The 18304-nt window shown below is 37.0% G+C and overlaps 1 protein-coding gene across 1 annotated transcript in view; it reads left to right on the plus strand.

The window, feature by feature from the left end:
- GABRA1 (gamma-aminobutyric acid type A receptor subunit alpha1) overlaps window positions 1–17082 on the plus strand; it is a gene marked incomplete at both ends in the record, with an annotated part of 51421 nt that extends 34339 nt beyond the window's left edge. The window contains 3 exons of the mRNA XM_080698268.1: window positions 9031–9183; window positions 14323–14525; window positions 16771–17082. Coding sequence (XP_080554394.1) covers window positions 9031–9183; window positions 14323–14525; window positions 16771–17082 — 668 coding nt within the window. The remainder of the gene's footprint in view (window positions 1–9030; window positions 9184–14322; window positions 14526–16770) is intronic.
- Between the last annotated feature and the right edge of the window lie 1222 nt (window positions 17083–18304).

Here is an 18304-nt window from a genome sequence, read left to right on the forward strand (position 1 = left end):
GATCTGGCATGTAGTAATGGAACATTTAGCAGAACCTTGAGGTTTGACCTTACTATGGAAGTTAAAGCCTTTTGTTCCACTTATACAGAGATTTAGAGAAATAAAACTAAATAAAACTGTAATGATGATAGTAAAACACACAAACAAAAATCAAAAAACAGAAACCTGAAATGTAGTATCTGTGGATATAATCCTGAAACGATCCCAAACATGGAAAGTGAGGAAGACTTTTCTTTCTCACATGTCATATTGAAAAAGATACAGAAATAAGATGTTTACTTGAACAATGAATGCTATTCTAAGCTGGATATCATGACAGACACTAGAGATTCAGTGACTGACAAGGCGCAGACCTTGTTCTCATGGAATCTGGAGTGTAAGAACAGATGAACACATAAACTGTAATTATCCAAATGGATGGCAAGTGCTGCGATTAACTTTTTTTTTTTTTGGTGAGGGCAAAAACCACGTCTGTGCTCTGTATCTATTATTTTCTGTAGTAGCTAAGACATAGGAATCACTGAATAAATATTTTGAATTAATAAAAAAGAATAAATGAAGATAGCCTAGGATTAATTGAGGAAGGATTGCTCTTAGGAGTTGGCTTTTTATTTTGTTAGTTTATATCTGTCTGAGAACAAATAATCACTGTTATTTGTTCATCCAGGGTATTCAGACAAATAGAGGCAGGCTGTTTTCCTTGAGGACTGACCTATCTATAATTATTAAAATGGACACTGGAGGATGTCAGGTTAACAACTTAAACGGGATGGTATACATGCAATGGTCACACACCTAGAGGGTTATTCAGAGCAGGAAGCCCTCCATTCTAAACCTCTCGAGTCCTCACTTCTCATGCTACAAAATGAGTGACTTGGTCAGATGGACTTGAGAATTGCCCTCCATTTGTTATCTGTTTTCTAAGGAGTCAACCTTCCAGTTCTAGTTAAACAGAAAAGATAGTATATTAAAAAAAACCAGGGATGAGAGGCAGTGACTTGGGTCACCAAGCTGGTTGAACCTCCTGGGTGTGTGCATGGGAAGTAGTCATTCTATGAGAGCACAGCAAGCTTGCCTGCACAAAATAGGGCTTTTCCCTGTTATACCCATAATGAGTATCAGGTGGAAAGGGAAATATGAGAAAATTCTCAAAGATGATAGCTTAGCTAGATGTATGTGTTTCAACTCCACAATAAGAGACAGGATTGCACTTACTCTGGACCCAATTTAGCTCATTAAGAATCCACCCCAGTAGTTTTCAGTGGAAAGAAACAGAGGTCTTCTGTAAGGTCTCCAATGGTATATTTTCCATCTCTTTGAGGAGCTCTGATAGCATTAAGATGAATAACACTAAGTGAAATTAGCTCCTCTGTTGTCCCAAAGACAAGAGAATGATGGTAAGAGCGCTTTCACACAACTAGAATGGCTGGAAAATAGACACTTTTGTCTACCACAAAGTTCGCAGTGAGAAGACAGTCAATTCAGATCACCTCCCACAAGGTTGCCTGCCACCAGCACAGATACGGATGCACAAACACATGATTTTAGTGAGCTGTTTCGGGGCAAAATACGTCTAGATCATTTTGATAATATCAAAGGCAAATGATGGGGATCCTAACACACTATTTGGAGTTTTCAGTTCAGCACAAATACATCAGAGATGCAATCCTTTCTTTGGAGTTTGTCACCATGTTTAGGGAAATACAATTCATCAGAGCCTGATTGAACTGTATTCCTTCATTTGGCAGTGCAAAACCATTACAGGCATACAGGAAGAATTAATTATTGCCAGCTTTCAAATCCAATACAATTTTCTGCTACTCATTCATTTGTCCCCTTATTCCTCCAATGGTTTCATTTACTATGCCGAACACTATGATTGGGCGTGGATAGAGAGATTCAAGGGGCTGGGGGTGTAACTTAATGGTAGAGTGCTTGTCTGGTATGTTCAAGGCCCTGAGTTTGATCCCCAGCACCATACACAAATCAACTCAAACACACACACATACACACACACATGGTACACACACACATACACACACACACATCAAATATACATAGCTCTTGCCCTTAAGAAGTTTCTGTCCAAGTGACAAAATATTGGCACTGTTCTGAATTCCAATATTTGCCACAAAAATCCTATGACTTTTGTATTATTGTTATTCTGATTTTATACATAGGATATATATTGAGATCCAGAGAAGTTGAATATGCTATCCAGAGTCACACATCTGGAAAGAGGCAGGGTTAGGATTTGAACTTGGGTTGAATGGCTGCAGAGAATGTGCTTTCGACTACTCAGAATACTCTTAACAGTTTGCATAGACATGTGCTATTGAGAAGCACAGTCATTAGGAATGTGGCTTCTGAAATTATATGACAAGGTTTAAGTTGTGGTTTAATCACTTAATAGCTATGTTACTTTTGGCAAATCTTTTACAACTGTGTTCATGATTTCTTATATATCTACTTCATGAAATAATATGAAATTAAAATGAGAAGATGCAACCGGGCATGGTGGTGCATGCTTGTAATCCCAGCATTTGGGAGGCTTCCATCGCATCACACCAAGCTTCCTAAGCAAAACTTTAAGGAGAGTCCAAACAAAAATTACAGTAGTGTTTGCCTGGCATGGTGGCTTGTGCTTGGGGGGCAGAGACAGGAGGATCGCGTAGGTTCAAAGCCATCCTCTTTCCAAATAAAAATATAAATAATAGGTGGTCTAGGAGTGTAGCCCAGAAGTAGAAGGGTTTCCAGGAACCCCAGTACCACCAAAAAAAAAATACAGTATCGTTTAAAAGCCATGAAATATGACTTACACATAAAAAATTATATTGGCCATTTGCTAGGGGGATAATATCAGTGTGCAGAGAACAATGGGAATGTAATAACATGCGATGTTTTCAAAATGGACAATGACAACTTGGAAGTTGCCCATATTTTGCAAAGTAAATTTAATCATGGACAATTCAGGTTGGTGTGAGGAACGGATTTTTTTTTTTATGACTATCATTAAAACAGATGGAACAGATGACTAAGAGAAACTGTGAGATTCTGCCTAGATGTGGAGACTTCTCTGGATGAGTGGATTTGAGGATGACCTTGGAAGGTTAAAATAAGGAGGAAAATGACATTTTTGATCATGGAGTGACAGTGGTGATCATCGTTCAAAAAAGGGAGCTGCGGGGCCACTTTATATAACCCAGTACATGATCTCCAGAAAACTATCGGTAAACATAGGAAGCAAGGTCTAGAAAAAACAAAAAAGAAATAACTTGTCAACTCATTCATATTTTGAATGCAGAAACAGGTCCAGAAAAACTAAGTGACGTATAACTGGAGGAGATTGCGAGATTGCTATTTCCTGCCTTTTATTCCAGCACTCTCTGAAGTTATTAAAATAACGCCATCATCACCCCTTCAATAATATTGCTATTCAACTTTTTTTAATTTTTTTTTGGTGGTACTGGGGTTCCTGGAAGCCCTTCTACCTCCGAGCTATTCTTCCCACACCTATTTTACACTTTTTTATTTTGGAAGCAGGGTCTCTTAAGCCAGCATGGCTGACTTCCAACTGAGTGATCCTCCTGTCTCCTCCTCCCAAGCTTGGGGATTACAAGCGTGCGCCACCAGGCCAGGCTCAACATTTCTTTTGAAATGGTCACATTTATAGAAAGCATTGGGTAAAAAAAAAAAAACAAAAAAAAAACAAAAAACAAATTTGGAACTTACAGGAAATCAATGTTCACTAAAATTTTATTGAATGACTGAAAGGTTGATTTTCTGAGCTAGAAAAGAATGCCTATCTATACTTTTTATCTGTTCACTGTAAATCTGCATAGGACTCAGGTTTTCTTTTAAGTGCCTTTATATCTATCATTTAATTTTATCCTTTGTGCATGCCCAGAGAGTTAAATATTATTACATTAATTGGAAAAATGAATTTAAGCAAGGTTCTGGTCTTCCAGTAACTAATGTCTCAGAAAGTAAAAATTAGAAGCCAGCTCTAATACTGTTTTGCAAAATGATATCCCTCTCTTTTCTTCCACTCCCCTTAATTTTGTATTGTAATACATCAAAAGTATTGTCATATAATTTATAAGCTTCCCTCAGGGTTAGATGATGTGCAAGGATATTTGAATTAAAATTCTTCTAGGCTGCTGAATTACGGGAGAAAAATTTGACATGCTTAGCGCATAAGTGCTTGTTGTCTAGACTCTATTCCAATCTAATTTAGGAGTCTGGGGCTTCTTTTGTTGTTATGTTTTTGTTTCATGTTTAAATTATTACAACTTGATTCTAGTGTCTCTGCCCTTTATTTTCCCTCATCTAAAAGTTTTGTACCCACACTTCTTAATTTTCATTCGGTTTACAAAGGTGTTTTCAAAACACTGAAATCCTCCTATTCTTTCCCTAATATGTTAGGGAAAGAAGTTGTTTATAAAACCAGCATAATGCCAAATAATAGCTCCTCAGATCTCTAAAATGCATATTGCTTTCAGAATCCTCACAGAAATGTCACATTCAAACAAAAAAGATAATGGAAAATATGGAGACACTCCTCTTCTTGACATTATATGAAAGATGGATTTTATTCTTTGGCTGCTGACATTTTGCAGGCCATGATTGAATGAATGGTCAGGAATAATAATGCATTTCCTGAGACAGTGAAAGGGAGCAGGGGTGGTCCATGCAGCCTATATTTTAGAGGATCTTTGGGAAAATTGGTTTTCTGCATTTTGTTTTTCTCAAATTTGGAACCAGTTCTTTCTCTTTCAAATGACCTTGGAGAAGTTACTGAAAGTATAGAGAGAAATAAGAAATTAATTAGTGGGCATTTTTGTACTTCAAAAGAGAAATGATCATTATATTTATTTATTTATATTTATATTTTTGTACTGGGGTTGAACCTCGGGTATTCTATGTCTAAACTCTATTCCCAGCCCAAGTTTATTCTTTAATTTTGAAATAGTGAAATAGTGTCTCACTAATTTGCTAGGGATTTCACTAAATTGCTGAGATTAGCCTCAAATCTGTGATCCTCCTATTTTATCCTTCTAAGTACTGGGATTACAGGCATGCAACACCATACTCAGTTGGAATATATATATATATATATATATATATATATATATATATATATATATGTATGTATGTATGTATGTACTGGGCATGGAACCCAGAGGCATTCTACCTTTGAGATACACCCCAGCCCTATTTTTATTTATTTTTTAATTTTGAAATAGGGTCTCACTGAGTTGCAAAGGACCTCACTAATTAGCCGAGGCTGTCCATGAACCATGATCTTCCTGTCTCAGTTTACAGATTGCTGGGATTATAAACATGCCACCACACCTGGCTCTGTATTTTTTTTTTAATTAAGAGCCCTTAAGTCTCCATTCAAAGGACTATTCCTTTCCACATTAACTTTCAGTTTTTTTGGCAGGGATATACAAACAAGAGGTATATAATGTTCAAGGTACTTAGTGAATGCTCAGTAGACAGCAGGTATATTATTAATAAAAATAATGAAAGTATCCATGATCATTGATGACTTACATCTATAAACAGATAATATATTTCTCCTGTCAATATTCCTATTACTTCTGATTGGGGAGAAGAGTGAAGAAAATAGTGAAAGAAATTAATTTTTATTTAATATGCTTAGGTAGCATCATCTTCAAGAGAGCCACTATTTTTCATTCTGCCCTATTACACTTTACACTATTTTATAGATGGGAAAACAAGGACAAAAGCGTTTACATGAGTTCTCCAAAGCTACACAGCAAGAAAATAGCAGATCTAGGTTTTGAATTCTAATTGATTTGCTTCCAAGGCTAATACATTTTCCCCTCAGGATATTTCTTTCTGTTCTTCTGAGGACCTGGTAGTTTGGCTGGGCCCCATCTATGGATGAACAAATTATTCAGCCACAGATGTCAAGTACAGTGTTGTAGGCTAAGATACTGAAATGCAAAAGATGTGGTGAGACATGAGATCACATATATCTTGGATCTCTGATGTGCAAAATCTTGACTAGGGTCAGGGAATTTGCTCATTAGTGTAGAGAACTGTATGCAGCTATTATTACCATACTGGGGGAAGGAAAATAATTTGCTACTCAAACCTAATGTGTATAAGCTAGAAATGTGACAAACTATTGTACAAAGCAGAAGACAGTCCCAGATAGCCTAACAATTATCTGGTCTAAAATGCCAATAGTACTTACTTGAGAAAACTGAATATAGATATATAGATAATGGATATACTAATCAGCTTTCCATTGCTATGATAAAATACTTGAGATAAACAACTTAAAATGAGAAAAGTTTTTTTTTTTTTTTTTTTTTTTTTTGCTCATGGTTTCAGTCCATAATCCAATGGCTTAATTGCTTTTACACCTGTGGCAAGGCAGAATATCATGGTGGGGAACCAGTGGTGGAGAGCAGCTGCTCAGCCCACCAAACTGGAAGCCTAGAAACAATGGGACCAATGTGCAGCTCTAGTTTGAGGGTGAAAGCAGGTCTAGAAGCTTCCTGGACAGATGTTGGTGTGAGTTCACATTCAAAGGATGAAGAAACTACACACTGATGTCCAGAGATGATGATGGCAGCAAAAATGCACTAAGGAAGAAAAATTGAGCATCTGCAGGAGGGAACTTCCCTTTCTGCTTTTGGTCCATCTAGACTTCCACCTTCTGATTGGTGCTGCCTGCATTCGGGACAGATTGTCCCCTTCAGTTCATGACCATATGCCAGTCTTTGGAAATACCTTCACTGACACACTCAAATATGTTTTACCAATTTTTAGGGGTCTCTCAATCCCCTCCAGTTGGCAACCTGTATTAGCCATCACAATGAGAATTTATTAAGATATTTTAAGTGAGGGGACAAGTGGTATGATCACATATGAACAATTACTTTATACAATAAATTTACGGAAAATTGGAATCAAGATGGCTGAAGGCACACAAGACCACTTATAGATCATCACCATCATAAATCTACAAAGGAGTTATGGGTAGTTGTTGCCTGGGTGAAACTGAAGTTGTGATGATCAGTTTATTCTTCTCCCCTCTCTTTCTAAAACGCCATCTAACATCCAAGGATTAATTCCAGGTTTTCAGCTTAGTGAATAAATAGATCTGTGCTGGTCATCCTTTTCTGGAGAAGTTAGGTAGTGTGAAGTTTAAAGATAGTGGATGGTGTCAAGGGAAAATCAGTACCTGTGAGAAAGATAGTGTCTAGTCTTGACATGGGAATAGGGGGACTCACTTGACCTATTAAAGCTTAGATCTGGGAATACAAGTCTTTATATTGAGAGTCAGTTTTTTTTAGATAGATTAATAGCCATCTATCCATACACCTATGTAAAGGTAGCAATAGGAACAGAGGTAAGAGGGTGAACTCATTGTCAGAGCCAAGAAAAAGCAAGCAAGAAAGTAGAAGACAGTACTGTACCTCATTTGCTTTAGAAACCCCTACCTCTAAAGAAAGGGAAAAACAGCTCACTACATGTCTGACTCAAGTAATCAGAGTCAGCAAAAGAAATTGAAAATGGGAGATAAAGATCAAAAGGGAATCATGAGCCTGCTATTAAGAAGATAGGGAGCCGGGCGTGGTGGCGCACGCTTGTAATCCCCGTACTTGGGAGGTAGAGACAGGAGGATGGCACAGGTTCGAAGCCAGTCTCGCTGGCATAAGAGACCCTGTTTCAAAAATATAAAATAGGTCTGGGATTGTAGCCCGAAGGTAGAAGGGCTTCCAGGAACCCCAGTACCAACAAAAAAAAAAAAAAAGAAGAAGAAGATAAGGACAGTCAGTGCTTTTCGGAAGGAGAGCGGCCAACTTGCAGACTGAGAAGGAGGTTCTTGTGATGGAGATGGTGGAGGCCTGACTTACATTCCCATTCGAGGGGCTGCAGTCAGGAGCTCATGGCTGAGATAAAAATGAGAGCTCAAGCAGAGAGAAGTTTGGAGGGGGAAAGAAGAAGAAAGTGGGAGGAGGGGGGATGTTTAAATACAGGATTGCTTTCTTATCCAGAACACATCTATTTCTCTCCTACCCACCCACAGATTGCTAAGCATATCTTCAAAGTGAAACAGGCTAAAATATTCTAAGATTTGTGATTGAAAAAATAGATATGTGTGTCTCCTGCTGTAGACCTCTAGGTGAGGCAGTATGGCATGGCCATGGAGTGAGCCTAGCTAGCCCACTTTTTCCCAGACCAGGCTAGAAACTGGTGCAAACTCAAAAGCTAATAATTATAGAGCTCCGTGGTAACAGGTGAGCACTTGCCTAGCAAGTTGGTTCTAATCACAGAAAGAGGAAGGAAGGAAGGAAGGAAGGAAGGAAGGAAGGAAGGAAGGAAGGAAGGATCCATCCTTTGATGATAAATATGGGCTTTCTTAGGAATTCAAAGAATGTTTGTAAATCCAGTGAGATTTGAAGAACAGCATCTTTCGAAAGTTTCCCATGTGATTCCAGGAAATAAATTTTGAGAAACAATAGATTCTAACCCACTCCTCATCTTGACTTTCAGTCCCAGCTAAATTATTCATCTGAGCTCTAAGTAGGTGTTGGAGCTAGAACTTAGGTGTCCTGCCTTACATACCAAGTGCCTTCAGATGTCCTGAATCTGTTTTGTAGAGGTCTCACTTGAGATCTACTCTGTTTATAATCACTACTGATACAGATCACTGAATCTAGCACATTGCCTTCATGATCATTAAAATCAATCTGTAAACATATGCTCAGATTTGTCCCCTAAATATATGATGTAGCATCATGAGGAGTAAGAATATCCACCAGGGTTCTGGAACCTCCATTTCATCCTCAGAGCCATTTTGCTCCATGTTAAAACTTATTTCTTTTCTCTCTTGGATAAAAGCTTCTTTTTCTCCGGGGACTGAATGTCACATGGAAAAAGGATATGTCTTACCTCTAGGACTTTGCTGCTAATAGGAAACCTCAGAAATAACTCCTTTTCAAGGTTAAATTGTTCACCCTTCCTGTCTGTTTCACCCTCTAGGTGAATATGTTGTTATGACTACTCATTTCCACTTGAAGAGAAAGATTGGCTATTTTGTTATTCAAACATACCTGCCATGCATAATGACGGTTATCCTTTCTCAAGTCTCTTTCTGGCTCAACAGAGAGTCCGTGCCAGCAAGAACTGTCTTTGGTAAGTGTCAGTCAAGACATGTGTGCAGAGATCTAGAGGGCAAGCTGTAGCATGTCTGTGACCTCGCCACAAGGATAAAAAAAAATGGCTAGATGTTCAAATCTGAAGTTAGTACAAATGAAAGGTTAGAGAAGTTTCTATGCCCATTATAGTATGGTGTAAAAATATCACATTTTTAAATAGCAATCTGTTTTAGTACATGGAAATGGATAGACAGGATTGCTGAACACTTGATTTGATATTTGGGGAAAGAAAGAACAATGAAGCAGGCATAAAAAGCATCATGCCAGATTAAAAATACAGAAAACCTAATATTCAAATCCTATATTTAGGATGCATAATATGTATCAGCACATTTCTTAAATACTTAAAAGAAAAGTTGTAGATGGGTGTGGTGACACACATTTGTTTTATCCCAGTACAGGGGAGGCTGAGATAGAAGGATCACAGGTTTGAGGACAGCCTCAGCAAGTACTGAGACACATCAACCTAGTAACACCCTTTCAAAATAAAAATTAAATAAAACAGTTCTGGGGATGTAGCTCAGAAGTAGAGTACCCCTAGGTTCAATCCCAAGTACCACAAAAAAAAAAAAAAAATAAGAAAAGAAGTGTTGTCATAATAGGGAAGCTCATTAATGATTACATAAATACAGCATTTACCTAGTAATAGGTACTCCTGAAGACTTAGAAGTATATTTTTTCACTAAAATCTTTAAAATTATCTAAGTATTTCAAGTTATTATAAATTAATGAAGAATTACTTAAAGGGCAAAACATTTTCTTGTAAGGAAAAAAAAACTGATCTCTTAATACATTAAGGTTTGCAGTTCCTAGAAAAGTATATACCATGACTCTTACCCAGTAATACTAATTCAGTTGCACTTTTTAGGCTGATAAAAACAAAAGATCGCACTGCAGAAAGATTTATTGCTCAGTAATTCAATGAATTTGCATCTGAAACACATCAAAAGCCACTACTGTGTCCTAGGAACAAAATGCATCCACTCCTGTTAGGAAGTTTATATTATGCAGTTTAAAATTTGAGTAATCCCTCAAATCATAGGAAATAGTAATTCAATGCTTTTGTACCAGTGTTTAATGCAAGTGGCCTACCTTATCACATTTAACCCTAGAGACATTTTCTACACTGCCTTTAAAATTATTTTATGAGTATGAAAGCAGAGGAACAGAAGATTAAGTCCCCTATTCCAGAGCCTGAGCTATCATGTGAGGGTGTGGGAGGGGGCCTGGGAACTTAGTCTAGACTCTGTGCCTTGACTGAGGATGCTATATGATCACGGTGAGATCCTTCTGCGACAACGGGACCTGTAATGCAGTTGCTATGGTCAGTGTTGTTCATTTACAAATAACAACCACATATTTATAGGTGAAAGATGTACTTAACAAAGTTCATTCCACAAATGCCTAACTTGGCACCTGCTGTGTTTAAGACTTCATGCTACACAATTAAAAAAATAAAAAAACAAACTTAAGAGGTTCACAGCCTAAACAGAGGATTATTCATTCGCAGAGATTACTCTGGTATCATTCTTCCATATGTAGAAAGTATGAAAAACCAGGTATCTGAGAAAAAAAAAAAAAAAAAAGCAAGATTCTGCCAATGGGTCCAGAAACATATCTTTTTTTTTTTTTCCTAAATTGGCAAATACGTGCAGGTTGGAAATCACCAAATATGTGCTCTGGCAACATCATAAGCCCACAGCTAAATTAAGACACAAAATGGTTTCCAGCTGCAGAGAGCAGTTCATTTCAGACTCTTTTTTTTTTTTTTAAATAACCATTTGTCAATATTAACAAGTATCGAAGCTACTAGAGACTGACCTCTCAAGAGGACGTCTGCCTCTGTTTGTGTCTACAATCCCAGCCCTTTACTCATCAGGAAATTAAAATCAAATCAGAACACTGAACTTACTTATTTTATGTGCTTAGTTCTTTTATTTTTTGAAGAATGAGGCCAGCGCTACAATGAAAAATATGAAAAATTTGTTATTTTTTTTAAGTGATGACCTTTCTCTTTCTCACACAAATAAATCCTACTCCTTCTATTTGGAAATTCTACAAAGCATTTCAGAATGTTTTATAAGTCAAAAACATCACTCAACATTTCCAATGATCTTATATCTCAATCGACTCTTGCCCTTTTGGGGAACATATAACTCTTCTATCTGTAATCTCAGCCACAGCAAGTACTGCAGTGTGTCAAGTTATAGGTTTCTAATGTTTAAGTTTAGTGAAATCACAAATACAAATTTTGTAGACCTTTAGCCTTTTTAACATTTACTTAGTATTTCTATTCTTTTTAGTCTGAACTCAGCACATTCCTCTGAGCTCTGTAGTTGCCCGGGAGGATCATGGTTAAAGAAATACCAAAGAAAACCAAAACCCAACAGAGAGGCACTTTATAACAGTTTATTAACATGGATCTAGCATCAACAAAGTTGAAGTGCATTTTATGCCCTAAAAGATCATAGATTTGGCTTCCCAGACTCTCTCTTATTTGAAGGTTCTGTTCTTATGTAAAATGTTACGAGAGATTCAAGTGTTAGGTTTCTTTTCGCCGTCTACCAGCTGTATAGCATTGGCCAATTTACTTTCTCTTACTGGGCTTCAATCTTCTGTCAGGTGAGAGTACAAGGAAAGCGAAGCAGTGCTGTCTAAAGCTTTAAAAGATACTGTGTGCAAAAGCACCTGGCTGTAGTCTAGCTCATGGGAGACGACACAAGAGGATCTCCTGAGTTGAGGAATTCGAGACCCACCTGGGCAACATAACAAGACCTCATCTGAATAATAATAATTATAATAGAAAAATAAAATATATGAATTATCAGGTTTAATTCTTAGAACTTAAAAGCTATGTGACACATCATTTTTATTCTTTTTTTTTTCCTATGGCAAGGAATTGCAAGATCACAAATACACATATATACACGCCTCTCTTTAGGCTATTTTAATTGCTCTTAATATATGGATACTTTGGTATAAGAATATATATTGTCCAATTACTTCTGACAGCTACCTACGTAAGCCAGCATTTTATTAAAAAATAGAATCACTTGAAAAAAGATTTATCTAAAATGACACTGAAATTAAAAAAAATAATAGATATTAATTTTGCCTTTAGCATCTATCAGGCTAAGTACTGAACCCTTTATTGCATTATTATATTTAATAACAATATTCCTCTGAGTTGGACTTATTAAAATCAATTAGAAAGGAAACTTTAAAAAAATTTAAACAAGCAAAACCTAAAGGCCAAGACTGTGAAGCAATTTCCCCAAGGTCATTCAGCAATTATGGGACTGGGATTAGAAACTGGGTTGCTTTGTTCCCCAAATACAGACTTTTAATTACCTTGTTATTTGCTTCACTTAATATCGATATGTAAATTTGGGGGTGGTTTTTTCAGTTAATATTCCTTAAACTATTTGTTGATTATATAATATTGAGACTGTCCCAGAATTTTTTGTTAACCTTTCAGAGCTCAAAGTGAATCTATTTCTTACAACCCTAACCATGTGTCCCAAAACCACATTTAATTAAAGTCTTAATATTTCTGCTTAATCATATCACTTCCTAATACACTTACAAAGGTCATGTACCTTGAAATTCATGGAAAATAAAAAGATACTTTAAAGCAGCTAACACAACTGAGCTTCCTACAGGTTCTGTGACCCTTCCAATTTACTAAATTTAATCAAAAGGAAGAATCAGTTTTGAGTGTTAGACACATCTGATGGGGGCAAATATCTTACATAATAATAAGCAATTTTCAATATTTAAAATAATTTTGCTTATTAGTATACTTAATCCTCACAATGATTTTGTTAATGACTGGGTAGAAATTTTCCTAAGAACTTTAATGATGTATACCATCACCCGTAGAGAGAGTGTAGTAAAATGTACCCATTTTACATATTTGAAAACTAAGGCTCTATCAGTTAACTAAGCTTTTTTTTTCCCCAAAAGGGCACCAATTTTATTTTATTTTTTTAAATTAATTAATTTATTTATTTTGGTGGTACTGGGGTTCTTGGAAGCCCTTCTACCTCTGGGCTACACTCCCAGACCTATTTTATTTTTTGGAAACAGGGTCTCTTAAGCCAGCATGGCTGGCTTCGAACCTGTGCGATCCTCCTGTCTCTGCCTCCCAAGCACGGGGATTACAAATGTGTGCCACCACGCCTGGCATGGAGCACCAATTTTAGAATCAAGACAAAATGGTGCAAGAGAAGACACATTAATAATGTGGTGAATTTTTATCCTGAAACTGTTGACTTATCTAACAATTATCAAGAGGTCATGGGCTTTCTGATTTCTACATTTGGGACACTGAAAAAAAATATATATATACATATATATATACATATATATATATGTATATATATGTATGTATATGTATGTATATATATACATATATATATGCATATATATACATATATATGTGTGTGTGTGTATATATATATATATATACACACACACACACATATATATACTTTTTGTTTGTTTGTTTGTTTGTTTGTTTGTTTTTGCGGGTCTGGGGATGGAAGCCAAGGGGCATTTGACCTCCGAGCTACACCCCCTGCACTATTTTTTATTCTTTATTTTGAAACCGGGTCTCACTGAGTTGCAGAGGGCCTCACTAAGTAGCTGAGGCTGTCTGCGAACCACGATCCTCCAGGTCTCAGCCTCCCTAATGCTGAGATTACAAGCGTACGCCACCATGCCTGGCCGGGACACTGAATATTTTAAAAAGTTGAGGCTCTAGGAATGTTTTGTAGATCAGAGACAGTGAAGATCTGATTTCTCTTCCAAGAGTTGGGGATAATGAAGAGTATTATTTTCTATCCCTGTAGGATAGGAAATAGGAGTTCATATCTTATTAATAGTTTTTCTATAATAGGGCAGTTTATCCCATTGAGATGTCTCCTTCAATATTGTTATCCCATTATCCACAATCTACACTGGGGTTAAATTAGGACTCATGAATCCCAAACCAGAACGGGTTGACTGAAAAAGCACGTTTTGTATGGGGCACTGTTGTTTTCCTTTTGCTGACCTCCAGGGATAACATTTTGTAGTATGTACCCACATATTTACTGCATTTCTTTCCTTACAGGAGTAACAACTGTGCTGACCATGACAACCTTGAGCATCAGTGCCAGAAATTCCCTCCCTAAGGTGGCTTATGCAACAGCTATGGATTGGTTTATCGCCGTGTGTTATGCCTTTGTGTTCTCGGCTCTGATTGAGTTCGCCACAGTCAACTACTTCACCAAGAGAGGTTACGCCTGGGATGGCAAAAGCGTGGTTCCAGAAAAGGTAAATGCATTAGTGGTTTGCAGAATATATCTCTTTTACGTTTCTTTAAACATTTCAGATGGAATGGGCCTAGGGAATTAGATGAAGTGTGCAGATAGGAGAGGAATGAAATTTTTAATTTTTATTATTATAACTAAGGAAGAGCAATGATGATGTTGTTATTGTTTAAGGGAGAGAAGTTGTTTGGATGATTAGATGGATAGGTGAAGTAGATGCAGGAGAGATTTGAAAGTAAAATTTTCTACTCAAACATGCTTTCATATGGTCTTAATTTATCTGAGAAAAGTTTTAGAGTCTGACACGAGAAGCAAAAGGATTTACCTAAATCTAGTGTTTACTAAGTCCATTATAATTTTGCAACTTAAAAAAATCATAGTCTTTGGTTGTTTTCCAAGCCTGGCCAAATTGGTTATAATCTTATTACTGCTATACTTTAATTGAGCTGACAAAATGAACTATGCTCAGTTTTCAGTGAAGCCAAGGACAGACATGATTTCTCTTTCCAAACCATGTTTGTGTGATTCAGTGTGCACAGAATGGGAGCAACCCCCCTAGAATTGTCTCATCCTACAGCAATATAATGCAAGCCACTAACATGAACCATGTATACAATTAACTATTTTTAGTAGCGTGACTTAAAAAGTATAAAGAAGTGATGCTAAGCTAAGCCCATATGTCTCAGCAGCTCATATAGACACCTATAAAAACTTACATTGAGCAACCAAGTTATCATTGGTAGTTTAGTTGTTGTTCAATTTAATATTTATAGGTATCCCATATGTGGTGCATTTATTGAGGACATAATAAATAACATGCTTTATTCCAATAAATAAAATCATACTAACTTTATAACATACAACCCATACAAAACATAAGTAAGGAGGCATACTATACTATATTTTTCATACTAAGTATTCAAAATTCTTTGTATATTTTGTACTAGGTACATTTCAAAAGTTTAATATTAGCACATGGTTAGTGGAAACTATGTTAGACCACATGGATTTAAACCATGGTTATTTTTTAAGATATGTCATGGCACATGCCTCTAATCCCAGTACCTGGAAGGCCGAGACAGGAGGATTTCAGGTTTGAAGTCAGCAAATAGTGAAAATCATGAAGCTAACAAGATCCTGTTTCAAAATGAAAAATAAAATAAGGCTGAGGATGTAGCTTGGAGGTAGAAAGCCTCTGGGCTCGATTCTCAGTCACACACATACACACACACACACACAATACACATATTCACATACATACACATATCCACACATACACACATACACACATACACATATACACACATACACACACACACACATATATACATATGCACACATATACACATACACACATACACACACACACACACACACACACACACACACACACGCACCCTGAGCAGCGTTGCAGATGTTAATCATTGTACGGCTCACACTGCCAAGCAGCTAAAATTGAACAGGACATCTTGCCTAATCCTGCTTTATTATTTACTTATTCGTTTGCTCATTTGCATGGCTGGGTATGGAACCCAGGGCTTTGTGGGTGCCAGGCAAACACTCTACAACTGAGCTGTGTCTCCAGCCCATTCCTGCTTTATTATTTTCCCACTTGGCAACATTAACAGAAGCAGCGAGTAACAGGTCCAGCAATACAATGGTGCAAAACAAACCACCCAAGAACTTGGTAGCTTAAAACAACAGCTAACAACTTGCTCATGACTGTGAATTTGAGGCTGAGAGAGACCTGTTGGTATTTTTTTTTTCCTGTGTTGATTGATAACTGACAGTTCCACTAAGACAAGAAGATCCATGATTCCCCCACACACACACCCGCGCTGTGTGAGCTGGGTAACCTTTCAGAAGGGTCTCTCACTGCACATGGCCTTTGGCCATTCAGTAGTCTAGTCTGGGCTTCTTCACTTGGCACTCAAGTATTTCCAAAAGGTCAAGGTCAAAGCTGAGAAGCCTCCTGAGTTTAGGACGCTCAACTTGTATAAGAATCACCCTGACAAGTCTCCAGAACATTCTATATTCAATGAGTAAGTAGATAGACTATGCTTCTTGATGACAAAGGGCATAAAATACCCTCTATACTTTTGTTCATCTCAATAAGACAGTCATAAAGCACAATTCTTAGATTTCTGAATAAGCACAGACTTGGATATCAAAACACTGAAACCTTTACTCAGCAACTGATAGCTGCTCACCGTTGACTAATCAAATCATTTTACTCTTTCCTTCTACAGCCAAAGAAAGTGAAGGATCCTCTCATTAAGAAAAACAACACTTATGCTCCAACAGCAACCAGCTACACCCCGAATATGGCCAGGGGTGACCCCGGCTTAGCAACCATTGCTAAAAGCGCAACCATAGAACCCAAAGAAGTCAAGCCGGAAACTAAACCACCAGAGCCCAAGAAAACCTTTAACAGTGTCAGCAAAATTGACCGACTGTCAAGAATAGCCTTCCCGCTGCTATTTGGAATCTTCAACTTGGTCTATTGGGCTACGTATTTAAACAGAGAGCCTCAGCTAAAAGCCCCCACACCCCACCAATAGGTTCTTGTAGTCCATTCTGTCCGGTCCTCTGCACTGGGAATTGCTTTCTGTTCTTGACGCAGCGATTCCCTTCTGCTTAATTGCCTCTGTCTTAAAGAATTTGAAGGTTTCCTTATTTCCATAATTCATATAAGATCAAGAGACCCCTGTCTGGCAGTCCAGAGCAGAGCAGAGCATGCAGCTTGGAGACAGGATTCTGAGAGAGGAAGCAAGAGAATAGAATCATGTCAGAAGGAGACAGACATGAGAGGAGAGGAGGGGAAAGAAGGTCCAAAGAGATGAGAAAAAGTAGGAGAAAAACACAGAGCCGAACTATCTACCCCTACGTCATTTGTAGATATATATTTCCAAATATTCTAAAAAGAGATACTGTATATGTCAAAAATATTTTTGTGTGAAGGTGTTTAAAAGAATAAATTATAAATGTCTAATGAAGAAAAATTTAAACGATCTATGTCTTTATTGCACAAACTATGGTGTGCTTATGTTTATGTTTTGTTTTTTAAACTGATGTATAGCTTTAACATTTGGTTTCCAAAGCTCAAAGAAATCCCCATTCTTTCTCTCTTTGACTATCCCTAGTGTATTTTTTTGTTGTTGTTCTTAGATGCTATTTTAAAGTTTATAGAGATTTCATAGGCAAAGGTGCAGTTGCTCACTGTAGAGTACATTTGATCCAATGGATAGAAGCGCTTTAAATAGGTTGCTTAGCTTTCATCTGAGCTTTTACCACTATACTCTGAAAAAAATTATCTTCTCAGAGAAATGTTCATTCAGTGGAAACTAAAAATTGACTAATCAATTAGTCTTAAATTTTTTTTCTTTCCACCCTATTTTCAGATAGTACATTCCATTCATCCAATAATCACTCAATTTTTACTATGAAGATGTCTTAGAGGGGCAAAAATTTTTTGCAAGCTCTAGAATTGTTGAATGTATTCTTTTATATAACATTAAAAGCTTTAGATTGAAATTTACGGCTAGCAAACAAAAATAAAATATATAAATCATACATGTAAATATTCAGCATGAGATTGTACATTTTTTTTTACTTTTTAAGTTTTTTCTTAAAATTGTGTAGGGATCACCACTTTTAGCTGTTAGAATGTTGTTAAATGCTATGGAAATACATTTAGAGCCTGCATTTAAGAACAGAACAGCCCGTAAGAAGCTGACGGAACTTCAAGCATATGGGTATGAAGTCCACCTCTGTAGAGAAAGC

The sequence above is a fragment of the Muscardinus avellanarius genome (genome assembly GCF_963383645.1).
Source record: "Muscardinus avellanarius genome assembly, chromosome: 7".
Lineage (NCBI taxonomy): Eukaryota > Metazoa > Chordata > Mammalia > Rodentia > Gliridae > Muscardinus > Muscardinus avellanarius.